The sequence below is a fragment of the Aethalodelphis obliquidens genome, unplaced genomic scaffold (genome assembly GCF_003676395.1).
Source record: "Aethalodelphis obliquidens isolate GAN/ISIS:26980383/991018 unplaced genomic scaffold, ASM367639v1 scaffold44, whole genome shotgun sequence".
Classification (NCBI taxonomy): Eukaryota; Metazoa; Chordata; class Mammalia; order Artiodactyla; family Delphinidae; genus Aethalodelphis; species Aethalodelphis obliquidens.
The window spans coordinates 6,286,879-6,312,642 of NW_020837988.1; the positions used below are offsets into that span (position 1 = coordinate 6,286,879).

The 25,764-nt window shown below is 60.2% G+C and overlaps 1 protein-coding gene across 1 annotated transcript; it reads left to right on the forward strand.

Moving 5' to 3' along the window:
* Positions 1 to 25,259, forward strand: KIF19 (kinesin family member 19). The gene is made up of 20 exons (XM_027080552.1): positions 1 to 197; positions 1,939 to 2,019; positions 12,588 to 12,698; positions 13,332 to 13,419; positions 13,720 to 13,856; positions 14,923 to 15,048; positions 15,372 to 15,566; positions 16,954 to 17,100; positions 18,436 to 18,558; positions 19,798 to 19,963; positions 20,623 to 20,797; positions 20,904 to 21,102; positions 21,675 to 21,945; positions 22,043 to 22,164; positions 22,635 to 22,768; positions 23,023 to 23,128; positions 23,293 to 23,389; positions 24,062 to 24,459; positions 24,672 to 24,831; positions 25,064 to 25,259. The coding sequence occupies exons 1-20, from the start codon at positions 159 to 161 to the stop codon at positions 25,192 to 25,194; spliced, it is 3,006 nt and encodes a 1,001-aa protein (XP_026936353.1). The 5' UTR covers positions 1 to 158; the 3' UTR covers positions 25,195 to 25,259.
* Positions 25,260 to 25,764: the final 505 nt, after the last annotated feature.

The following is a 25,764-nucleotide window of genomic DNA, read 5'->3' on the forward strand; positions in this document are numbered from 1 at the left end:
GCCCCGCCTCCCTGTCGGCGGCCTCGACCGCGGGCGCGTCGTTGGTTTCGGGTTGTCAGGCAGCAGCAGAGGCGAGGCTGCGAGGGAGCCGGCGGCGGTGGGGCTGCGGCTCGGCCACGACCGCTGTCGCGGCCTGAGCCCTTCCACCCGCCGCCAGCATGAAGGACAGCGGGGACTCCAAGGACCAGCAACTCATGGTGAGAACCCGTCAACCTCCCCCTCCTCGACCCCATCCCTGGTCCCCCGAACCCACACCCTCGGGCGGCCTCTGGACCGTACTGGGTGCCCCCGCTAAGAGGACACTCAGGGTCAGGGGCTGGGAGCGTCCCGAGCAACTTGCTCCGAGTGGTGCATGTCAGGAAGGAGGGCATCATGGCCACCCTGCTAAGGCCTGGAAAGTTAGCCTGGCTTCAGTCCCACTCCCCCTTTACACCTTCCCAGCAGGGCCCCCCCACCCCCCACCTGTGCACATGGGGCTCTGGAACAACACTGCTCTCTGATCCCGAAAAGCCAGGGGCAGGGAGGGCTTGACCTACCTGCCCGGGGAAGGAAGGTGGGAGTTTCCTGGTGAACCAGGGCATGCCAGCCCAGTGGCGTCAGGAGTTTAAAGGGTTTGAGGATCACAGGTAGGTAGACAAGAGCCCCCAGGTACCAGAGGAGCTGGTACAGGGTTGAAGGTAGCTGGTTATTGGGTTGCAACACAGATGCCGCCCAAGTAAGGACTCCAAGTAAGGACATTTCCGAGAAGTGCTGGAAGCAACCAAGATGGCCCCTCATAGCCCCGGGGACTGGGGCAGAGGAAGAGGTGTGAGTGGGGGGCACGGGAGACAGGTGGAGACAAAGACAGGTTTCTGATGATCAGTGGGGCCAGACTGAGTGATGGGGGGAAGACTCAGTGACCCCAAGGCCACTGCTTTCTCCCAGCCCCCTCCCCACCCCCCAACTTCTGAGATCCGGGAAAGGGCCGCCATCGCCAGCAGGTGGGTGGTAACGTAACTGGAGGATAAAGAAGCCCCCAGAGACCCCCGCCTCTGTGGGGTGAGCTCGCAGCTCCAAAGACGAACCTCAGCCCCAGGCCCCCAGGCAAGCCCAGGGGGGCTCTGGAACATCCTCTCTGGCAGTTTAGAATTGTCTCTTGGGAAATGGCTTGTGTGGTGCGCCCCGTGCGCGCCCCTGGGGCAGGGGTGGAGGGGCCTTCCCTGCCACCCGTGGAGTTTGGCCGGGGAGGCCGGTGTGGGCGGCCTGACGGGCAGGGAAGTGCGTCTGAGAGTGAAGGGTTCTTACCTGGCACGAGGGCCCATTAGTTATACCCACACACCCCCCTTGGTGCCCCACAAGAGCAGCTATTTCCCCTTGATCAGTAGAAGCAGCAGCGCCCCGTCTGGGGGGAGACCCAGGCCCAGGATGAAGACCCACCGTCTCTCTCTGGCGGGAGGATAGAGGGAGGTGGGAGCCTCCGATGGCACTGTCCTCAGGTGGGAATGCAGTCACTGGTTGTCAGCACGAGGAGGGGATGTCCCCTGGGCCCCCGTCCCACCTCCCGCCCACGTCGTCCACAGACGCACAGACAGGCCGCTCCGCTGCCAGGGGCTCCAAGTTCAAAGCCCAGGGGAGATGCAGGTGCTTAGTTTGGGGTGTGACTGATGCAGCCTGGCGGAGCAGACAGCTCTCTCCGCTGGGGCTCTCCCTGGAGCACAGGCTCCTGGGAAGTTCGTAGACTCAGACAGAGCCCACAGTCTGTGGACCTGGTACCCTCGACCTAGAGGGTAGCCTTGAACCACTGAGTTTTCCTTAAGATAAACCAGGCTCGGATGGCTGAACAGAGAGGAACCCATGGGGCTGGTCCAGGGGAGGATTCCTGGGGTCCTCTCATCCTTCTCTCTGCGGCCCAGCACAGCCCTCTGCATCTAATCCCAGGGGTCTGGCCTTCCCTCCCAGGTGGCGCTCCGGGTCCGGCCCATCAGCGTGGCGGAGCTGGAAGAAGGAGCCACTCTCATCGCCCATAAAGTAGACGAGCAGGTACATGGGGCTGTGTGGCTGGGAGCTGTAGGGCAGGGCAGAGGTCTGCTCACACCTGGTAGGGGCAGGAAGGGCCCTTTCTCTACCCTCTGAACTCTTGGCTGTACTATTGACTACATCATCAAGGAAACCATAGTCCTTCTTCCAGGAAGCCTCCCTAGATTGATCCAAGGAGAGCTAAAAGCTTCCCTGGTCTGAGGGGGAGGGGGAGCTTGAGCCCCTCCCTCCAGCCCTGAAAAAATTCACACACCTTCCGTGTACCCATGACTTGACTTCCCCACCTTAGTGGGTCTGCCACCCGTAGAGCACGTGTTCATAGGGTCTAGAGCTAACACTCACCTCCAGACTGTTCATGTTTTGCAAAGTCTTTGGATGTCTATTTGCTCTCTTGGTTCTCCTGTCAACATGATGAGGTGGGCAGGGCAAGCCCCACCTCCGTCTACACAGGAGACAAGAAGTGTTTATCAAGTGCCCACAACACACGCTGGGGACAGTGCTAGGAGCCGGGAAACCACGGTGAACAGAAGAGACCCTGTCCTGCCTCCGTTGCCAGTGCAGGGAGATGAGACTTAAATGAAAGAACTGAATCATGAACGTATGAGTTTGTAGCCAACAAGGGCTGCAAAGAAATGTGTGGAGATATGAGAATAAGAGGGAACTTGACCTAGACCCAGAGGTCAGGGAGGGCTTCCTTGAGAAAGGGTGCTTGAGCTGAAACAGGAGGGATGAAGAAGAGGTCATTAGGAGTGTGCTGAAGGGAGAAATTTCAACCAGAGGGACTTGCATGTGCAAAGGCCCTGTGGTGAGAGGGATTGTGATACACTTGGGTAACGGAGAAAAGGCCAGTGCGGTTCAAGCCAGAGAGAGAAGGGGCGAGAGGAGTGAGATGAGGTTGGCGGCGTGGGCGGGAGCCAGGCCACACACTCTGTAGACCACGGCCAGAATGGTTTTTGGGGTAGGCAGTTGACTCAGGTTTGGGGTGGGGATGGGCACAGTGGTGGGGGCAGGCTTGCTCCCTGGGTAGAAGCATCATGGCGATATGGCCTCTGGGGACCCCGAGAGCAACCCCTTGCCTCTGCTCTGTGGCCGCTGCTAGCTTCTCCTGAGTGCCCAGGCTCACCCAGCTGGCTGGATGTGCTAGGAGGTCAGAGGAGTCAGGGCGGCGCAGTGCATTGCAGAGAGAGGCGTAAGGTGGGCACCTGCTGGCCTTGAGCCTGGCGGGCTGGACTCAGGAAGCCCAAGGGCCACGGTAAGAAGACCGTAGGTAGACGAAGCCTGCGATGCCTGCCTGCCTCGGGGTCCCTGGGGGCAAGTGCTCACCCCACCCAGCCTCTTCCTTCAGCCCCAGTGAGCTGTGGCCACAACAGAGCTGGGTAGCACCAGCCTCCTGATTTCTCTTCCTCCGCGCCCTGCTGGAAAAGGGCAGCCTTCCTCAAAGGCCTGAAGGAAGTCAGGGGAGGGCTGGGAAGAACCCATCTAAAGGCCTGGTGGGGGCAGCATGGATGCCCACAACAGCCGTGGAGTGTAGGTTCCATCATTTACCGGCTGTGTGGCCTGGGCCAGGTTGCTTCCAGAAGCCTCAGCTGCCTCCTCTGTAAGTGGCGACGGTCACCGTAATGCCTCCTCTGGAGGGTCCTCAGCCGCAGATACGTGCACGGTGCTTCCCCAGGGCGTGGTACCCAGTAGGCATTTAATAGCTGTGGGTTACCATCTATAAGTGACCGAGAGTGCCCAGGGCTGCCGGATTGGCTGACGAGAGGGGCCAGCCATGAACGGCCAGAGAACTCGAGAGGAGAAACCTCCTTCCAGGCAAGGCCACTCCCTGTTTGTCCAGCTTGTCCCCAAGGATATCAGGTCCTCAGAGGTGGAACAATGATGCCCTCTCTCTGGGCCGCTCCTGGCTCCCAGCCGGCGTGGGGGCTGACAGATATTAACTGATGCTGAGAGAAATGCTCTGGTCCCGGGCACAGCCCATTGTGTGCCCACGCACAGCAAACACTGGCTCCTTTCTGTCCCTGCCAGTGGAGAGGGAGGCCGAGCTGCGCCTCCGAGAAGGTCCCAAGGGCTGGGCAGTCCCAACGGAGCTGCTCCTTTGTCAGCTTAGACATGGAAAGAGTGGTCTGAGCAGTGTGGGCTCCAGGCCCTGCAGGGAGAATGCTAAGCTTCTGGCCCCCAGCATCTTCTCTCCCTGCTGGATTCAAAGATGCACTTGCCTGGGACTTCCTTGGTCCAGTGGTTAAGACTCTGCACTTCCACGGCAGGGGGCCCAGGTTCGATCCCTGGTCGTGGAACTAAGATCCCGCGTGGGATTCTGCATGGTGGGGCCAAAGAAAACAAACAAACAAAACCCCCAAAGATACATTTGCCGGGGCTGCAGTTTGGGAGAAGCCACAGCAAATGGCAGGCTGGGAACCTCCGAAAAACCAGCCGCCGCTCAGGTGCTCCGTCCCTCTGACCAGTAAGGTGACGTCCACAGAGTAAAATGGATAGCCTCGCCCTCTGGCTAGGCCCTGCCCCCTGACCTCCATCCTTCTCCGGTGACCCCCATGGCTTCTCTGTGGCCCAGGCCATCCAGGCTTGCGTCGCTGGCCCTGAGGGAGGCTGGGGGCTGCAGGCTTGGCCAGCCTCCCTGATGGGCCAGCTGCTCTGGTCCTTCTCCCTGAGGTCTGGAGCCCGGTGGGCTGGCAGGGTGAGTTTGGGAGCATCCCCAGGACAACAGGGCCTTCGAGTCTTTTCCCAGCAAAGGTGCAGCTGGGCCCAGGCATCCGACACAGGACCCGGCCCCCGCTAAAGAGCCGTGTGCTTGGGAAGCGGATCTGCCCGTGACCCGCTGCTTCCCTTGCTCCCTTGGCTGTGGCCCTCCGTCACGGCCCAGCCCCGCAGAAGGGCTCCCCAACCCAGCCTCTGCTGGCCTGGGGTTCTGGGCTCTGCCTCCTCTGTGATGCAGGGCTTACTTCAGCCCTGCTCCTGCTGTCCCGGGCTAGCGGGTCGGGAGCCGCCGAGCACAGCAGCCCAGAGGTCACTACTGAAGCCCGGCCCCTGGTGGTCAGCAGGGAGGCGATGCTGCCTAAGCCCACCCGTCGGTGGGTTCTGAGCGGGCAGAGGTGAACCGAGGCCTCAGCCAGCCACTGGCTTGGGCCGCCGTGCGGGGTCCTAGGACTGCCTTGCCTAGAGCTAGGCGTCATCCTCCTGCAGATGAGGGAGACACTGTTCCCCTAGCTTTGCAGAGGTGGACACTCACGGGGCAGAGTGTCCTCTGGGGACAAGAGGCTGCTGTGCCCGGATTCTGGGGAAGCCGGAGTTAGGGTTTGGATTTGTCACGAGATGGTCCAGGTGCCTGTGGTCTTTCCCACCCCCATCGCCCCATCTGATTCGGGATCATTGTCACAGCGCCGTCTTAGAAGTCTTCACGGGCTAACGCATGCCCAGTGCTTACCCAGCAGCTGGCGCACAGTCAGCGTTTAATAGAGGTTAGTTTATCTCCAGGGCTGACACACGGGATGGTTTCAGGCCCCAGAGGTAAGTGAAACCCTGGTCCACCTCCTGCCCGCCCCCTTCTGGCTTCAGGGCTCCCTGTCTGGTGGTCCCCAATCTGTCACGGCCACACCTTTGTGTTCACGGAAGGGTCAGGTAGGAGCTTGGTCTCCTAGCATCTGGGCCGGGAATAGACCCTGACGCCAGACCCCTCAGGGATGCCACTGATGGCCGCAAAGTGTAGGGACAGCCTGAGAGGTCGCTGGGGCCCAGAAGTTCCGAAACAGACGGCTCCCTTCCCCCCCCCTCCAGAGCCCACAGCCTGCGGATCCTCCCCTCAGCCCTCCAGACCATGCTTGTCGACGGGATTTAAGTCACCTGACCATATGCATAATCCCACAATTAGCCTTTATCTGTTCAAAGCCCAACTGTCACTCCCGCCCCGTGCCCCTGGGGTCCTATCGGAGGAGCCACCAAGGGGCTTCCGGATCCTGGTCTCCGTTTCCTCATCAGAAGACAGTATGTTAAGAACATGCTCTGCTGTTGGACTCCCCTGGTGACACAGTGGTTAAGAATCCGCCTGCCAATGCAGGGGACACGGGTTCAAGCCCTGGTCCAGGAAGATCCCACATGCCATGGAGCAACTAAGCCTGTGGGCAACAACTACTGAGCCCGCGAGCCACAACTACTGAAGCCCGTGAGCCTAGAGCCCGTGCTCCGCAACAAGAGAAGCCACCGCAATAAGAAGCCCACGCGCCACAACGAAGAGTAGCCCCCGCTCACCGCAACTAGAGAAAGCCTGCGCGCAGCAACGAGGACCCAACGCAGCCAAAAATAATTAATTAATTAATTAAAAAAGAAAGAAAGAACTTGCTCGGCCCAGCTCAAGAGCTGTTGAGAGAGGATTAGAGGCAATCCTGTAAGGGAGAGCTGTGCCACGCAAGTGCAGGCTATTGTGAAAGGTGAATGAAGTATAAGGTGACAGATGCCGGGAGTCAGAGACCGTGAGTGTTGTGGGAGCAGCCCGGGCGCTTTCAGCCCCACTCACCTGCCCGGGGGCAGAGCCCCCCGTGCACACCCACCATCTGGATGCTTCTTGGTTCTGTAGCCCCAAGGAGGGTGACTGGGAGAGGCTTCAAGAAGTCTTTCCGGGCTTCCCTGGTGGCGCAGTGGTTGAGAGTCCGCCTGCCAATGCAGGGGACATGGGTTCGTGCCCTGGTCCAGGAAGATCCCACATGCCGCAGAGCGGTTGGCCCCGTAAACCATGGTCGCTGGGCCTGCGCATCCGGAACCTGTGCTCCGCAATGGGAGAGGCCACAACAGTGAGAGGCCTGCATACCACAAAAAAAAAAAAAAAAAAAAAAAAAAAGAAGTCTTTCCCTCCACCCTTAGCCACCACCCCGCCCATCTCCCCAGCCCCCTCCCGGCCCCAGGAAACCACTTTCCGTCTCTATAGATTCACCCGTTCTGGACAGTTTGTAGAAATGGAATCATACAATACGTGGTCCTTCATGTCTGGCTTGTGTCACTGAGCATAATGCTTTCGAGGTTCATCCATGTTGTAAGACCTTCCCTGGCGGTCCAGTGGTTAGGACTCCACGCTTCCAGTGCAGGGGGCGGGGCTTTGATCCCCGGCTGGGGCACTGAGATCCCCCAAGCCACGGGGTGTAGCCAAAAAGTAAAAAGAAGAAAAGGCTGCATCCGCCTTGTAGCCTGGGTTCGAACTTTATTCCTTTCTGTGGCTGGATACTATCCCAGGCTATGGTCACTCTGCATTTAGGTGACCCATTCATCAGTTGATGGGCATTTGGGTTGCTTCCTACCTCTTGGCTATTATGAATAATGCTGCCAGGATGCAAGGATTCTTCCACTGAGTGCCTGAATGGGTACAAGGCAAGAGGGCAGGTTAAAAAGGCAGATCTGTGGGCCCAGTTCCCCAGAGATTTTCATTCAGTGAATCCGGGTAGTGCCTGGGAATCTGTATTTTACAAGCTCCCAGGGCGACACTGTAGGCCCATGAGAGATGCAGCCCTAGACGATCTTGGTCACACGTCCTCTCACCGGAGGCCTCAGGGTCCTCAGAGTCCTGTAGGCAGGTGGGGACCTGGCCAGGACATCAGCCAGGTGTGGCTCTGTCCTGAGCAGCCAGCTGGGCCTTGGTGGCTTTATGAGCTCAGCATTTGGGTCTTTTCCATCTAGCCTGAAGGCTGCCAGGGCCCAGGGACACCCTTCCTGAGATCAAAATCTCCTTTCTTGAGTACCCACAAGGTGGTACTTATACAACTAGAACTATGACCAGCCATAAATTTTCCTTCTTAAAGAAAAAAACAAAAATCTAGAAACAGCCTTACAGGGCTGATAGCCACCTCGAATCAGGCTTTTGTTTCGCTGTGTCCTGTTTACACCCTGAGAATACAGGAGCTATGGGCTCAGCTCCCGGGACTGGAAGTGATGTCTCCTAGGCTGGGGCCTCCCCAGATGCCCGTTCTCTGCTGGGGCTTCCTGAGTAGGCGAGGAGTGCTGGCATGATTTCTTCTCTCAAGGCTACAGTCTTGTTGGTCCTCCCAGACTTCCAACTGGGAAGCACTTGAGGCCCAGAGAGGTGGTGCAGTTTTCCCGAGGTCACACAGCAGTATGGAACCTGAACCCAACTTGCACATCCCCTTCCCTGGAGATCTTCGCTGCCAGTTTGGAGGCTTGAGGAGGAACAGTCTAGGTCAGAGGTTTTCAGCTGGGGGCGATTTTGCTCCCCAGGGGACATTCGGGAGGAGGCTGCGCCCTGGCCTCTAGTGGGTAGAGGCCAGGGCTGCTGCTAAACATCCTACAACACACCGGGCAAGTCCTGATAACAACGATCCAGCCCAAAGTGTCAACAGTGCCAAGACTGTGAAACCCTGGTCTCAGTTTAGCCGCTTGGAGGCCAGAAAGAAGCGGTTAAAACTGCAAAGCCGGTCAAAGCCCAGCAGCTAGCGGTGTGCAGCGGAAGAACTCCCGACACGCTTTGTTCACGGTATTTCTCACCTAGGAGATGCGGGCGAGGAGCCTGGTCCCTAATGGGGACACAGACTATGGATGACACCCTCCCCCGAGCCTGAGGCCCCCTACTTCCCTTGCGGGTCTTGGGTTTCCAGGCCCAAAGCTAGAACCGCGGAAAGGTCACAGTCGGCATTGAATGAAAAACACGTCTGGAGGTGGAGGCAGTGGGGGCAGGGAGAGGGCAAGCCCGGGGGCCTCTGCTGAGCTAGCAGGCCTGGACCAGCGGGGACAGAGCCCTGCCGTGCGCCACCCACCTTCCCCACTCCCGGCCCTGCCTTCCACCATCCCGCCAGCATCGGGAGGGCCCTGTGCATCCTGTGTGGTCAGCGTGGCCCTTGAAACCTCCCAGAGTCAGGTGCCCAGCATGCCACAGGCATGAACATTTAAGATGCAGAGGGGCTTCCCTGGTGGCACAGTGGTTAGGAATCCGCCTGCCAAGGCAGGGGACACGGCTTTGAGCCCTGGTCCGGGAAGATCCCACATGCCACGGAGCAACTAAGCCTGCACGCCACAACTACTGAGCCCGCGAGCCACAACTGCTGAAGCCCGTGCGCCTAGAGCCCGTGCTCCGCAACAAGAGAAGCCACCGCAACGAGAGTAGCCCCCACTTGCCGCAACTAGAGAAAGCCCGCGCGCAGCAACAAAGACCCAACGCAGCCAAAAAAAAATAAAATTAATTAATTTTTAAAAATATAAGATGCAGGGAATTGTGAAAGAGCGCTCCCAGACTAGCCCACCCCCTCAGAGCTGAGGCAGGAGCCTGCCTCCAGTAGTGTATCAATTTGTAAGGCTGCTGGAACCAAGTACCACACATTGGGCGGCTTAAACAACAGAAATACGTTCATTCGCAGTTCTGTGGCCAGGAGTCTGAAGGGCTGGCTCCTTCTGAGGCTGCAAAGGAGAATTTGTTCCAGGCCTCTGTCCTCGGCGTGCAGATGGCCATCTTCTCCCTGTGTCTCTTCCCGTCATCTTCCCGCCACGTGTGTCTGTGTCCAAATTTCCCTTTTATAAGGACACCACCAGTCCTTATAAAGGGACCGCACCCTAACTTAACCGATTATAGCTACAACAACCCTCTTTTTAAATAAGGTCACATTCTGAGGGACTGCGGGATTGGACTTTAATATTTGAATTTGGGGAGGACACAGTTCAACCAGGACAGGCCCCAGGAAGGCAGCTGTTGGTCCAGAGGCAGGGGCGGGAGGTCTGGTGGTTAGGGGCCTGGGTTCTGGAACCCAACAGCTCTGAATCCAACCAGCTCTGTACCTGGCAGTGCAGCTTCTGGGTACCAGTCTGATTCCTCATGATGATGCTGAGATGATACGAGCGCCTACTCTAAGCTGCTGGGGAAAATGAGAAAGTGTGTGCAAAGCACGCAGCACTGCATATGGTACATTCAGAGCTCCCTCGTGCAGCCTCATTGAGAAAACGTTCCTTGGGCACATGCTGGGTGCCAGCCTGGGTGACATTTAGGACAGACAGGAGCCTCCCAGAGCGGGGGCAGCATGTGCTCACACAGGGGCCCCAACGTCTCCTTCTGTGGCCATCTTGGGTCTGTGCTGTCGAGATTCCTGGCAGACAGGACGGGAGGAAAAATCCCTGCCTTTCTCATAAGAATCGCCAGTGATTCGGAGCTGAGGCCGTCTGCCCACAGCCTGCCTCTCACCTCGTGGCCTTGCTAATGCTTTTCCCTCGTCTGCTTTCCTCACCTCACATTCCTCAGCCAACTCTTACTCATCCTTTAAGACTCAGTGCTGGGGACTTCCCTGGTGGCGCAGTGGTTAAGAATCCGCCTGCCAGTGCAGGGGATACGGGTTCGAGCCCTGGTCCTGGAAGATCCCCCATGCTGCGGAGCAACTAAGCCTGTGCGCCACAACTACTGAGCCTGTGCTGTGGAGCCCGTGAGCCACAACTACTGAAGCCTGTGTGCCACAACTACTGAAGCCCGCGCACCTAGAGCCCATGCTCTGCAACAGGAGAAGCCACCGCAATGAGAAGCCCGCACACCACAACGAAGAGTAGCCCCCGATCGCCACAAATAGAGAAAGCCCGCGTGCAGCAAGGAAGACCCAACGCGGCCAAAAATAAAATAAGTAAATAAACTTAAAAAAAAAAAAAGAAAGACTCAGTGCTGGTGCCACCTCTTCCAGCAAGCCCTCCTGCAGTGGAAAACCTGCATCACGGATCACGTGCCCCTCCTCTGTGCTCTGATTGCCTCCTGGAGCCCGGCGCTTGTTATTACAATGATCTGTTCCCCACTCCACGGTGATGTCAGAGGCAGGAAACCACATTTCATTTGCTCTCTCCCCTCGGGGGCCCCGCTTAATGCCTGGTCCATAGAAGGTGCCCAGCAGTCGTGGTCACCCGGCCTGAACTCCCTGTGCAGCCCACAGCGCCCCACCCCACCCCAGCCCTCCGTGGCTCAGCTCCAATTCACCTGGCTGAGGGGCACAAGGGCTCCATTGTATGCCAGAGTGGACCAGGATGGGGGTGATGCTCTGAAGGGTGGGGCGCAGGCTGGGGCCCAGATAGATGGAGACCCAGACAAAGCCCTCTTTTTTTTTTTTTTTTTTTTTTTGCGTGGGCCTCTCACTGCTGTGGCCTCTCCCGTTGCAGAGCACAGGCTCCGGACGCGCAGGCTCAGCGGCCATGGCTCACGGGCCCAGCCGCTCCGCGGCACGTGGGACCCTCCCGGACCGGGGCACGAACCCGCGTCCCCCGCATCGGCAGGCGGACTCTCAACCACTGCGCCACCAGGGAAGCCCCAACGCCCTCTTTAAGAGGGGATCATAGCAGCTGTGCTGACAATGTCCTGATTCGGGAGCCTGGATGTCAAAAGAACCAAATGCCGACGGTGCCATGAACTTGGCAGTGCCCAGAGGTCACTTGAAGGTGATCAGTGGGCAATGGGCATCAGTGCACACAGCTCACCCACTCCTGCATCAAAGGTCCCTAGAGGGTGGCCCTCAGGCCGCTGGCGCTGCCGGTATGCACAGGAGTTCTGGCACCGGGGGTGAGAGCTGTACATCTGGTCAAGTTCCATTGCGGTCCACTGGGACCCACACCTGGGGACTTGTGGGCGGGTGTATCTTCATTTGGGTCTGAAACTTGATCAGGGCTCCTGCTGCTGGCGTTAGGGCCTGAGCCTGGAACTGGATCCTGGGACAAGCTTACAGGGCACTGGGGCTGAAGCCCTGAGGTGGTGGCTGGGGACAGGTGGGCACCGCAGGTACAGCCGCAGGCCCCGACACCCTGCACTCAGCTCACCATGGCCACCCAGCCTCTGGCAGGCTGTGAGGGGACCTCAGTCAGTGGCCTCATTCTCTCCCTGCACAAAGCCCCAGCCCAGCCTGTCTGGAGCATCCCCTCTAACTGGCTTACCTGGAATCCCATCTGATTGGATAAGACCTCTGGGTGAGGGTCCTGGGTCGGGCCTCCTAGGGAGCTGTCTTACCTCTTCCTTCTTCCCTCCTCCATTGAGAATCCCAGAAGGGGGCCCTGCTGGGACCCCAGGGGTCTTAGGCCAGTTTAGACGCAGTGAGCACAGCTGTGTACCTATTGGGAGGAGTCTGGTGGGAGTTCCAAGGCTGTGGTCCTCCCGGCACTGGGCCTCCTGAATCCTGGTGCTGGACGGGGGTGCACCGACAGGGACCCATGTGGATCTCCCAGGTCCATGGAGCCGGGCTGGGCTCCCAAGTCGGCCTCCTCTGTCAGTCAGCTCCCTCTGCCCCTCCAAGGGGCTGCCCCTCCTGCCTTGTCTGCTCTCAAGTCCTCTTCGGGCTGTCACTGGTCCTGGCTCCCCTGCCGACCCAGGAAAGGGGCTGCATCACTGTCTCTGCGACCTTGGGTGGCTCTAGGACAGCCCGTCCTCCTCAGTGCCTTGTCCTTTGTCAGGACTCAGTTTACCTCTTGGCCCCGGCATTCCCGGACACAGAGCATCGTCCCCACTCCTTCCCATGTCTTGAGTGAGGAGGGGTGAGGTCAGCGGTCAGTGTTGACATTGGTATGGGCCTGGGGCTCCCGGGTGACCACCAGCCTCCCCTCGGGTACCTTTGCAGATGGTGGTTCTTATGGACCCAATGGAAGACCCCGATGACATCCTGCGGGCGCATCGCTCCCGGGAGAAGTCCTACCTATTCGACGTGGCCTTTGACTTCACTGCCACCCAGGTGAGGGGGGCCTGGGCCCAGGGACACACAAGATCCTCTCTCTGCCCTTTGACCCCCTCAGGAGGGAGTCCTTGGGGGACCCTGCCACCGACCTTCAGCCTTCCTTCCATCACTTGCTGTCTCCCCACACGTGCAAGTGTGCGTGTGCCTGCGTGGTGCATTCAGATCCTCCTGCGTGGACACGCCCCGGTCAGCACGCAGAGGCCGCCCTACACGGGGACCCACACAGCACACCCCACAGGTGGCCCCTATGGGAGCTGGAGGAGAGTGCTTGAAGCCCATCTGGTGCTGGGAGGGGAGCTACGGGAAGCTGACACCCTCCCAGGGACCCCCGTCTTGCCCATCTGCGGGATGCTCCCAGCGGCAGATGTAATGCGTGCGTCCTCGGGGCTGGGGGCTGGGAGCCGGCTGTGGGGGGAGGCGTCTCAGGTGTCCTGAGCTCTCTTTCAGGCTGGCATCCCCCCATGGGGTGAAAGCAGAGACATCCATTCCCCACTTCCCACCCCCACTTCTCTGGGGCTGAGGGCTCCAGGGACAGAAGCTGCTTCTGTTGGGAGCCAGGATGTGCCTGTGGGCCTGTGTGCTCTGCCCTGCCTGTGCCCAGGCCCCTGACGGGTCTCCTCTTTCCTGCAGGAGATGGTGTATCAGGCCACCACCAAGAGCCTCATTGAAGGCGTCATCTCAGGCTACAATGCCACTGTCTTTGCCTATGGTCCCACAGGTGAGGGGGAGCCCAGCCCACGGAGAGGACTGTGTGCCCTGGTTGTCCCCTCTGAGAATCAAGCCCCCTTGCCCTCCACCACCGAGCTAGTCTGGCCCCAACCAGAGCAGGGTCCGAGGACGTGGCTGATTAAAACCACCCTCCCCCAGGGCGCTTTGGACCCAGAGCCCCATCGCCAGCCAGGGATGCCATCTTCTCCCCTTCCCCCCACCTCCCTGGCCATCTGGGAGGGTCCCGCCTTGAGGACAGACCCAGGTTTGCCAGGAGCCCCTGCTCACCCGCCGCCCTGCTCTGCCCCAGGCTGCGGGAAAACCTACACCATGCTGGGCACAGACCACGAGCCCGGCATCTACGTTCGGACCCTCAATGACCTCTTCTGTGCCATTGACGAGACCAGCAACGACATGGAATATGAGGTGTCCATGTCCTACCTGGAGGTGGGTCCTCCCTCCACCCTGTCCCGTGGGCTTGGACAAGAGGCCTATAGGACCGGGCTGGCTCACCTCCCTGTCACGGGGCAGTTTCCTGGGGTGCTCATCGCTGCTGCTCTCCCATGTGCACATGGTTGGCCTCACTTTATAAAAACTGAGGCTCAGAGAGGTTAGGCAACTAGATCGAGGTCACACAGTAAGTGAGGGAGCAGGGATTCAAACTCAGGACCCCAGGGCTTCAAAGCCGAGCCGTGCCCGTTGTGCCACACCCCAAAGTAGCCTTGTCGCGGAGCACAGACCTCAGCCGTCCTCCCAGACGCCATCCTCCTGGGCACACTCCTGAAAGCCAAGCCTGTCTGCCCTGCCGGGCTACGTGCAGGCACTCAGTGTCTATAGGTACAGGTGGGAACTGCACGTACACGGACAGGCTGGGACCTGCCAGCCTTCGCTCTCTTGCCACAGCCTCTGATGCCCACCTGTATGAGGGCTACCACCAGGCAATGAGGGGTCAGCGGGGGTGACCAGGCGGTGGGGGGGGGACACACAGAGGCCAGAAGAGGCAGGAGAGCCAGCAGGCTAGACGCCATCTGGCTCCTGGCCTCTCCGGCTCCCTCCGGGAGCTGATAATCTCCCGGGTGACAGCTCAGGAAGGGCAGCGAGACAGTGCTGCCAGCAGCTGCTCCAGCCAGCGTGGCGTTGACTCAGCCAGCAAGATGCACTCTGGGGGCCTGCGAGGTGGGAGCAGGTGAAGGTCGAGTATGGGTTGCCTAGCAACAAACAGGGCTCGGCCGTGGGTCAGGCCCCATCCCCCGTCCGGGGCCTGGCCAGCCTGTTCCGTGTGGTTCTGATGCCTCTGCACCCTTGCCTCTGGCAGCCCCATGTTTCCCTCCGGGTGCTGAAGCCCCCTATGCCCACCCCATAGGAAGGAAGGGGTCTTCCTCCTTAACCAGGGTTTCCCTGAGAGGAGCCTGGAGCTCTCGGGAGGGACAGAGAACCTGGCCATTGCCTGAACCTCCTGCCCTTGGTCTCCCGTTAACATCTGTCCCCTGCCCCTCCCAACCTGGCCCATCAGATCTACAATGAGATGATCCGGGACCTGCTGAACCCTGCCCTGGGGTACCTGGAGCTGAGGGAGGACTCCAAAGGGGTGATCCAGGTGGCCGGGATCACCGAGGTCTCCACCGTCAATGCCAAAGAGGCGAGTCGCAGTAGGGAGGGACACTAACCTCCCGGGGAGGGTGGGGATGGGTGGGAGGGAGCAGCTTCCCGAGCAGCTGGGCTGGGGCTGGGGCAGACACAGACAATCCTGGATGACACGCCCCCAGCCACGCAGACCCTGGGGGCTGACCAGGCAACCAGTCTCCCAGTTTACAGACAGACCCTGACCTCCCAGGCCCCGCAGCACCCAGGGGGCCGACCCACCCCTGCCTGGGCCCCTTCCCAACCTCTCAGCTGCAGGACGTGGGAGCATCCTCACGGGTCCCCAGGAGTGGCCTCCCTCCCCCGTCCCCACCCACCCAGATCATGCAGCTGCTGTTGAAGGGGAACCGGCAGAGGACCCAAGAGCCCACGGCCGCCAACCAGACGTCCTCCCGCTCCCACGCCGTGCTCCAGGTGGCCGTGCGCCAGCGCAGCCGGGTCAAGAACGTCCTGCAGGAAGTGCGGCAGGGCCGCCTGTTCATGATCGACCTGGCTGGCTCGGAGCGGGCCTCCCAGGTGAGGCTAGCTCCCCTGGGGAGAGGCTAGCTGGGGAGAAAGCCTGGGGGGCAGGGCAGGGATGCTGGCCGCCCAGCTCCCCAAGGGGTGAGGGTGGGGACTGTCCCAGGGAGGGCGGGGATGAGGGGGACCCCGAGGGGAAGGGACTGAGGAATGTCTCCGATGAGCAAGAAGGATGGGGGGGGACCCTGGGGAAGCACACAAGGGCTGTTTGTGGGAAGGGGCCTGGGAGCGTGGGGATTTCTCCAGGGAAGGAGACAGTGGCTGCCCCCGAGGAGCGGGGAACAGGCAAGAGAATGAATGGGCCCAATGAGGAGCTGGGGCAGGGGGGAAACAACGTCCCCCGACTGGGGGCACCCTGGGCAGAGCCCGGGAGGGGGCCCTTGCCAACCACATCAGGGAGAGAAAAAGGTCCATCACCCATTTCTCAGCATTTGTCCCCCATCACTAAGCCCTGTCCGCCTGGCCCTGCGCCTGGGCCCGGGCCCCCTCCTGCAGGCAAACTTGGAGGTTTCAGGGTCACGTGAGTGCTGGGGCTGCGTGATGTCACCGTTAGCACTGAAGCAAATGCAAGGGACAGGACAGCGCCAGGGAGATGTAACAGGGCTTGTGTTTGAACGTGTGGGGTTGGTTTAAACAGGGTGGGGTTGGAGAAACACACCCCTCTCTTCCAGTAAAGGCCTGAGGGCTTCCTGGAGGAGGAGTACAGGGGAGCAGCCAGCTCCCCGCAGGGGGAGAGGGTGTGCCCCGCGGCCACTGGAGTGAGTGGGTCCCAGCTTCATCAGGCTGGGCAAAGACGTCTCCCGAGGGCGGCTGTAGGCAGAGCCTCCTGGGACTTGACACTGTCCTGCTCTCACACCCACTTACATACACCTCAACCCATTTCCTCACTCACAGACTTTCTTATACACACATACATGCTGTCACATATACACATGCAATTCACACACACTCACTCCCCCCCTCCACACACACACACAAACTTCCCTCTTCCCTCCCTGAAGCCTGGCGCACCCTCTAGAGCCGTGTGCCCATGGCCACGACTGCTGCCATGCCCGTGGCCAGGCCGGCTCTCAGCTGAGCTGCCTGGGAAGCCACGACCCACCTCCATCGCATTCTCGGCGCTGCCTTAGTTGTGCCGCGGGGCAGACGAAGTGCCGGGGTCTCAGCCCTCAGAAGCCTCTTGTCTCCCGTCTTGTTCAGAGGCCTTCCGGTTCTCTGACCTTCTCGAAAGCCCTCCTTGAGCCCCCCCCCCCGCCCCCGACAGAGGGCGGGACCAGGCCCTCAGCATCTCTCCCTTGCAGGGCCCCGGGGGAGAGGGAGGGGTTTACAACTCAGGATGGCCCGGGGCAGGGAGTCACACCCACTGCTCGCCCCCCCCCCCCAGACACAGAACCGTGGGCAGCGCATGAAAGAGGGGGCCCACATCAATCGCTCGCTGCTGGCCCTGGGCAACTGCATCAACGCGCTGAGTGACAAGAGCAGCAACAAGTACATCAACTATCGTGACAGCAAACTCACCCGGCTCCTGAAGGTACCCAGGGTGGGGCCGCCAGCGTCACAGGAAAGATACAGGACGCCCGGCTGCATGTGAATTTCAAATAAACAAAATCTGTTTGGGTATAAGTATGTCTCATGCCATCTTTGGGACATACTTATACTAAAAAACAAAAAACAAAAACCCACTTGTTGTTTATCCAAAATTCAGATTTCACTGGGTGTCTTGTATGTTATCTGGTGACTCTCACCAAAGACTGGGCAGCAGGGAGGGAAAAGGGCTGCACCTGACCCCCCACCCCAGGGCTGTGGGTCTAGGGGAACTGGGGGGTCGTCTGGATTTGGGGGTTCAGGTGGTCAGTCAGCATCAGGGCTCCCAGAGGCTGCTGTCGGGGAGGCCCCGCTCCTGGCTGGGCTCTGTGTTCGTTGTCTCAGCACCCCCTTCTCGGTCCCTTTCATCTTGTCAGCGAGTCTGAGTTAGGGGATGACTATTTCCATTTGCAGATGAGGAAACCGAGGCACTGGGAGGCTAAGTAACCTTCCCAAGGCCTCACACTAGTAAGTGCTGGACGTAGGGTCCCAGCAGAGGTCTGTCTGGGCCGATAGCAGAGCTGCAGGTGACTTAATCGGCCTGCCAGCATCACTGCACTTACAGCCTGGGAGGTAGGACAGTTAATTCCTGCCACCCTCGAAACCCAAGGAAGCTGAGGACTAGAGAGGTGATGGAGCTTGCGGAGTCGCCCAGCTGGTAACTGCTGCGGCCAAGGGCTTTGTCTCCCCCCAAGCCCGCAGCCCCGCTGTGCACTCTCTCTCTGTCCAGGAGGGCACGGCAAGCCCAGGGCAAGGGAGGCGGTGGCCACAGGCCAAATTCAACCTTCATGCAGAGGTCCCCATCACCCCCCTCACTCCAGCCAAGACAACAGCGCCACCAGCAGTCGGATAAAGGGGGACCTGGGAAGCCAGAGGGGATGGGGGAGGGGCCCAGGGCCCCACGGGGCTCTTCCCCCTCTGGTTCCCAGCCACTCAGGGCCGCTGCCTTTCCTCGTTCTCACATATGAGGGGAGGAGAAGGGAAGCCGGGTAGACCCTGACCTGGATGTGAACTTTGGCAAAGAAGCTGGAAGAGGGAAGAAGGGGGGACAGCAGAGGAGGAGGGGAGAGTCCTGTGATGCTTGGCACCAGCGGCTGTGAGAGTGTGCGCGTGTGAGTGTGAGATAGAGGGAAACACACACACACACACACACACACACACACACACACACACACACACACACACACACACACCCCACAAGGGCATCACGAGCAGCCTGGCAGGAGCAGCGTGCAGGAAGGCAGGACCCTGCTGACCACAGCCCGCCCTCGGCCCCATCCAGGATTCCCTGGGGGGAAACAGCCGCACGGTGATGATCGCCCACATCAGCCCAGCGAGCAGTGCCTTTGAGGAATCCCGGAACACCCTGACCTACGCTGGCCGGGCCAAGAACATCAAGACCAGGGTGAGGGACCCCTGGTCTGTCCCCCAGGGCCCGCCTTCCTGGGCCAAGATTCGAGCCCCTGGACTGATTCCAGGCCCTGCCACGGCACCGCACATTCTCTGGAACCAGCCACCGTTGCACTGGCCCCACTCCCCAGTCCAGTGTCACCCCTGTGCCCTTCCCTGTTGCCTGCCGAGAAGCCCACAGCCCTTGAGAGTCCCCTTCTTCTCATGCAAGGTCTGTGCGCCCCGAGCCCCGTCATCCCCTTCCATCTTCCCCTTTTCATCTTCAGATACCCAGTCAGATGTTTACCTTTCCAAAGCCCCTAATCCTAACAGAGGTGACCGTTACTACGCACTTATGTTGGGCCCTTTATCAAATCATCTGATCCTCAAATGAGGCAGGCTCAGTTGAGGTTATTTCTGTCCCCGTTTCACAGCTGAGGAAAATGAGGCTGAAGGGAGTTAAGTGACCTCCCTGTCCCAGGGCAGTGATGACGCTGAGACTAGAGCTGTGTCTGCCTGGTTTCCAAGCCCACGTTCTCACCCTCTCCGGTGAACGTGTCAGAATCCCCACTATCTGTTAGGACGCTTGTTTCCACCGTGTGGGTAGAGGGGTGGGAATTCTAAGACAGAATTTCGTGAACACTCTCCCGACACTACGATTCGCCAGCCATTGTTCCAGGCACTTTATGCTTTATCCCAGCCCTCAAGGAACTGAATGATGGGAGGAGACAGGTAATAATAATACTCTGAATTGATAGTTCAGAATATTATTAACAGCAGGAAATGATGCCAACGATCGGGGATGGGGGTGCTGGTGGGATCCCCTGTAGCTCTTTGGAGACCGTGAGAGGGAAACAGGATGGGGAGGAAATTTAGGAAGAGAGGCAGCAGTAAGGGTAGAGGTTCCAGAGGCAGGAAGGAGATGGTGTCGGTGGTGGGAGTGGGGCAAGTGGGATGGCTCCTCGGCTGGAGCAGAATGTTCCTGATGGAGCAGTGAGTCAAAAGAAAATCTAGAGAGAGTGGTGGGGGGATTAGCATTCCCCCAAGCAGTAGGGAGCCACTGAAGGTTGACCAGGGAAGGCAGCATTTTAGGAGTATGCCTCTGGCGGAGGCACGCAGTGTCGAGAGGTTGTAGGGTCAGAGGCAAGGAGGCCATTACTGTCAGAAAGATTAGGGGTAAGAAAGAGAAAAGAGGAACCCGCAGGCAGGCCCCGGCGTCCAGGTGACCGTACCTGCTCCCCTCCCATCCCCACAGGTGAAGCAGAACCTGCTCAACGTCTCCTACCACATCGCGCAATACACCAGCATCATCGCCGACCTGCGGGGCGAGATCGAAAGGCTCAAGTGCAAGATGGACAAGCAGGGTGGGCGGGGCCAGGCCCACGGCCGGCTGGAGCGGGGCGACATCTGTCACATCCAAGGTGTGCGTGTGGGTCTGTGTTAGTGGGAGCCCGTCTCCCGAAGCCCATCCAGGCCGTCTCAAATTGCTCAGGGGTCAGGCAGGGCCGGGTTCAAAGCTAGACTCAGATTCTTTCTGGCTGGGTAGCCTTGGGCTAGTCATCAACCCCTCTGGGCCTTCAGTCCTTCAATTGTCAAATGGAATCGCGATCTCTGCTTCAGAGACTCGACCTGAGGGTTAGGTGGTATCACACGAGTGAGTGGCACGTGGGCATTTAGCTGCGTGGGGCGTCACTCTCGGGGCTGCAGCGCAGGGCTCCGAGACTGTGCCTGGCATCGCCAGAAGGGATACAGAGCTCATACACTTTCTGTATTTGCTATGATGATTTTCCAAAGTGTCTAAAGGGCACCTTTTATTAGTTGACAGAAAGGTGCTCTAAAGGCTGGCGGAAGCCCAGTTCATACAGAGAAGCTGGGAATCACCTTTGGGTCATAGCCTGAAGACTCAATGCGGAAGTGGGATGTGGGAGGGCTGTGGTAATCTAGGAGGTCTTTCTGGGGAGGTGCTTGCACAGGAAGTCTTTTGGGAAGAAAGAGAGGGGAGGGCCCCAGGTAGCCCAGACTTTCCTGGCCTGACCCTTCCTCCTCCACTGGCCTCCGCCACCTGCCGTTCAATGGCCAGCCAAGGTCCAGCTGCACAGCGAGAAGGGTGAGCAGGCTGAGATGGGACAGCTGCGGGAGCAGCTCATCAGCGCCTTCCAGGAGCAGATGGACGTGCGGAGACACCTGCTGGAGCTGGAGAACCACGCCATGGAGGTGCAGATCGACACCTCCCGCCACCTGCTCACCATTGCAGGGTGAGCACCCCCGGCCTGGGGCAGGGGCTGGGAGCTTGGAGATGCATGCCGTGCCTCCCACCGTGGCCTGAATCCCGGGTCTCCCTCGGGGGTGGGGCTGCGGCAGCTGGGAGCACGAGAAGTCACGCAGGGCACTCAAGTGGAGGGAGGAGCAACGCAAGGAGTCCTACACCAAGGACGACAGTGAGAAGGACTCGGACACAGGCGATGACCAGCCAGACATCCTGGAGCCCCCTGAGGTGGCCTGCGCCCGGGAGAGCATCGCTGCCCTGACGGGGGAGCAGAAGAAGCTGCGAAAGCAGAAGGTGCCTGGGGTTTGGGAGAGTGGGTTTGAGAGGCCCCAGCAGGAAGGGGCTGGGGGAGGCCTGGGAGCTGGGAGCTCAGGCCACAAATCCCCTGTGACCTCACTGAACTCCTTCACCTCCTTGTGCCTCTCTTACTCATCTGTAAGATGGGAGTAGTCAGCCCTAGTAGGGTTGTTGGGAAGATTAAACAAATGCCTTTCACATACCAAGGACTCAAAAAATGGTAGCCAATATCATAATTAGGATTTTCCAGATCTCTGCCCTCTGTTCTGGAGCATATCCTGGCCAGGGGGTTTCAGGGTACCGTGAGCCCGGAGGGCATCAGCTGGGCTGGGGCTCAGTAGATCCACGGAGCTGGTTCCAGGGATGGGTTGTGGTCAGGACGGCAAGAAGGTAGGCAGAGACGGGCCCTTCAGGTGCAGCCCCTGGTTGCAAGGCCCGAGAGGCAGCTTCGAGGGTGGGCCTCGGAACGGGGCTTCAGCCGGGAGCCCAGAGTCCGGGGACTGGAGGCGCGGGGACAGGCTCAGCGGTGGGCGAGAGCCCGCCTGGCGCTCACCCCGCTTGGTCCCCAGCTGACGCTGGAGCAGCGCTGCCGAGAGCTGCGCGCGCGCGGCCGGCGCCTAGAGGAGACGCTGCCGCGGCGCATCGGCTCCGAGGAGCAGCGCGAGGTGCTCAGCCTGCTGTGCCGCGTGCACGAGCTCGAGGTGGAGAACACGGAGATGCAGTCGCACGCGCTGCTCCGCGACGGCGCGCTCCGCCACCGCCGCGAGGCCCTGCGTCGCCTGGAGCAGCACCGCAGCCTCTGCGACGAGATCATCCAGGGCCAGCGGCAGATCATCGACGGTAGGGCCCGCGCCCCGCGCGTCCGAGCCGCCCACGGGCCCCATCGACCCGCGGAGGGCCCGAGGGCACGCGCTGAGCCCTGCCCCTCCCCTGGCAGACTACAGCTTGGCCGTCCCGCAGCGCCTGCAGGAGCTGTACGACGTGTACGTGCGAGCGCAGGACGAGGGCAGCCTGGAGCGGGCCGCCATCATGGACCGCGTGGCCTCTGGGGCCCTGCAGGTGGGCGCCTCGGGCCTGAGCACGCGCACACGCGCTAAGGGAGGGGCCGATGGCCAGGGCAGTGCGTGCAGGTCGTTGGCATATGTTGGTGGGACCAGGCTGGCTGGTCCCCAGGGAGCTGACTCCTTCCTTCTTATCCCACCCAAAGGCTCGCCAAGCCTGAGTAAGCTTCCTTTCTCGGCGTATTCTTCTCTGGCACTTGTCCCCACCCAGGGTCTGAAGGTCAGGTTTGGCTATCTGAGATATGACAAATGGCCCCAGACGCCCTCCCAGGAGACCAGGCCACCAGGCAGTGCCACGGGGGATGCCTGGCCTACCACAGCTTGTCCCTGGGGACCGAGAACAAGCCCACTGCCCTCTGGGGCTCCCAGCCCCTAGTACAGCCCCAGACACCCTGTGTGCCTTTGTCACCCTGTGCTGTTACCGGCCCAGGACCAAGTCTTCTGACTGCCCCTTCCCCACCTCCCCAGGACAGCTCCTTGCCCAAAATTAGCAGAGCAGGAAACTTGCCGACCCCAGAGTCCGACCCAGAGAGCGTGAAGACGCTGAGCTCCGAAGCCCAGCTCCTGCAGGGCAGCTTCCTGCCTCCGATCAGCACAGAGAGGTGAGGCCAGGGGCCACTGTCTGCCAGTCCTTCCTGCCTGAGCCACCACGGGCTGTGTCCCAGAGATGCCAGCCCAGATTAGGGTTTCCTGGGGGGGATGGAGCAGGAACGAAAGGGGGGAGGTGACACAGGTCTGGAGCCAGGACTTTTGGGTCCTCTCTCCCTTTACACAACAGCTCCCCCCTAGGGTGGGGGTGGGACCGCAGTGGGACCAGCCTGGTCAACAGATGCCCATCCTCCTCTGCCAACCTCAGTGAAGCCAACCACGTGTCCAAGGCCAGTTCTGGGGCCTGGCAGGTGAAGAGCTCCTCTGTGCCCACCCCACCACCCATCCAGATTGGCAGCTTGGTGACGCAGGAGGTGAGCACTGGGCGCCGCTGGCCCGATGGGCTCCTCTGCTGCAGGTGGGAGCACCAGGGTGGACACCCAGTGGTTGGGATGGAGCCTTTCCAAAACAGCCCCCTGGGGACATAGGGTCCCTGCTGTGTCCAGTGGCTTCTCTTCCCAACCAATTCGTCTCACAGGCCCCCACTCAGGACAGCCTGGGCAGCCTGAGCGGCCGGATCAACTCCTCCCCTGACAGCAGTGAGAACCTGTCAGAGATCCCTTTGTCCTGCAAAGGTGTGCCCCCTGCCCACCCTGTCAGCCTGAGCCTGGCATCATCCAAACTGCTCAGATCACCCAGCCCAGAGCCCCTTCCTTCCCTCTGCACTGCTAAGTACACCCATGCGTCGGGTGCTGACCGTCCTAGAAAGAGAGGCACCAGTGCCCAGAGAGGATTAACGACCTGCTCTGTCCACACAAAGCTGGGGGCACAATCAGAAACCGGAATGGGGAACACATGGCGCTTAGGATCACGCCCCACCTTCCCACTCAGAAATAATTGTAAGAGCAAATATAGACCGAACCCCTACGCCCTGGCCATAGGCTATGCCCGTTATCTCAGTTACTCCTCATAACCTGGGACTTCCCTGGCGGTCTAGTGGTTAAGACTCTGCGCTTCCACTGCAGGGGGCATGGGTTCGATCCCTGGTCGGGGAACTAAGGCTCGGCCAAAAAAAAAAAAAAAAAAATCCTCACAAGCCAGTGGGGTTAGTTTACAGATCCCCAGTTTACAGATGAAAGTAAGGCTCCCCAGTTTACAGATGAAAGTAAGGCTCAGAAACTTGCCCAAAGTTTCTTAAACAGCAAGCAAGGGGGGATGCTTTGGCAGAGAAGGGGTGTTGGAGGTGCAGGAGGGGGAGGAATATGTGGCCTTGATCCTCGGTTGGGTGCTCCTTTGTCCCGCCGCAGAGAGGAAGGAGATCCTGACGGACACCAAGTGCATCTCGGCGAAGGCTGCCCGGCGACGCTCTCGGGCCCTGGGCGCCGAGGGGCGCCACCTGCTGGCACCCAGCATGGAGCGCAGCAGCCTGTCCCTGCACTCGCTGAGCGAGGCTGACGATGCGCGGCCCCCCGGCCTGCTGGCCTGCAAGCGGCCACCCAGCCCCATGCTGCAGCACGCTGCCAGTGAGGACAACCTGTCCAGCAGCACGGGTGAGGCCCCATCCCGGGCCGTCGAGCATCGTGGCGATGGCCCCGGGCCCTGGCTGCGTGGCCAGAAGAAAAGCCTGGGCAAGAAACGGGAGGAGTTGCTGGAGGCAAAGAGGAGGAAGCGGAGGTCACAGTCCTTTGAGGTCACAGGGCAAGGGGTGAGTCCAGGGACAAGGACTGGGGGGTCTGGGCCCCTGCCTTGCTGGTGGGGCTCTGAGGGCTGGATTGCTCCCGCGGCCCCAGGGTAGCCCTAGCTGTGCACCACCCTCCATGCCGTATCCCCCCAAGCTGGCATAGCTGCCGGGGCAGACCCCTGCATCAGATCCGCATGCGGCTCCCACCTCACGTCACTGCTCTTCAACCAACACAGCTCTCCCGCCCCAAGACACACCTCCTGGGGCCCCATCCCGCGCAGAGCATCTTGGACCACAGGGTGCAAGTGTGCGGGCACCCAGCCTCTGGTACCCGGCATCTGGGAAAGGTCTCCCTGCCTATGGCCAAGGTCAAACTCCCTCCAAGCCAGAACCCAGGTCAGTACCAGCAAAGGAGGGAATGGGAGGGGAGCGCTTGGTCAGCCCAGGGAGGAAGCATGTGGAGCTCCCTGCCCTATGGCTGCCCCTTGCTGGAAACAGGGTTCTTGAAGAATATTTGTGGGGCTGGCACCTTGGGGGTGTGCCCCTAGGGAGTTCAGAGCCACTGGGTGATCAGAGGGGACGGAGGGGCATTCCTCAAGCACTGCTCGTGGCCCTTCCCCTGTTGCAGGCCCTGGGGACTCCTCACCCCTCGCTGTCCCCTCCAACCCAGCTGGTGTTTCCCAGCGGGCTACCCGGGGGCCCCGCCTGCCCCATGGCACAAGCACCCATGGCAAAGATGGACGCTTCCAACATAACTGAGGGGTCCTGCCTGGAACCGGCCCTCCTGCCCCCAAGACTGAATGGGGGGTAGCAGGAAATGGGAGATAGAGGCTGGGCAGACGGGGGTGCCCTGCGAGCAGGAGCTCAGGATCTCAGAAGGCGGGGGCTCCTGAGACCCCGGAACGGTGAGGGTGCCTGCCCAACACTTCCGTGCTTGCGGTGCCACTGGGAAAGGGAGGTGAGCCCAGGAAGCACGGCGGGATGGCAGGGCTCCCTGGCCTCCCAGCCCTGGACAGAAAACCCTGCTGCCAAAACCCCGTTCTGAGACCTGTGGCCCGACTTGGCCTCAGAAATGGGGGGGGAGGGAACTGTTAATGGGACAGGGCTCCTGGGCCCACATCTGGGGCAGGAACATTCCCATGCTGTGCTTGGGGTCGGGGAGGGAATCTGGTTTTGTTACTTAGCAGTGGCTTCCGCCCCCACCAAGCCCCCTTTTTAACAATAAAATCCCGTTTGAGTCTTGATGGTTGTGTTGGAAAGTAGACCTTGTCTGAAATGTGGGGTGGCCATGACTGATTAAGATTCAACCCAACTCCCCTCCCACCACCA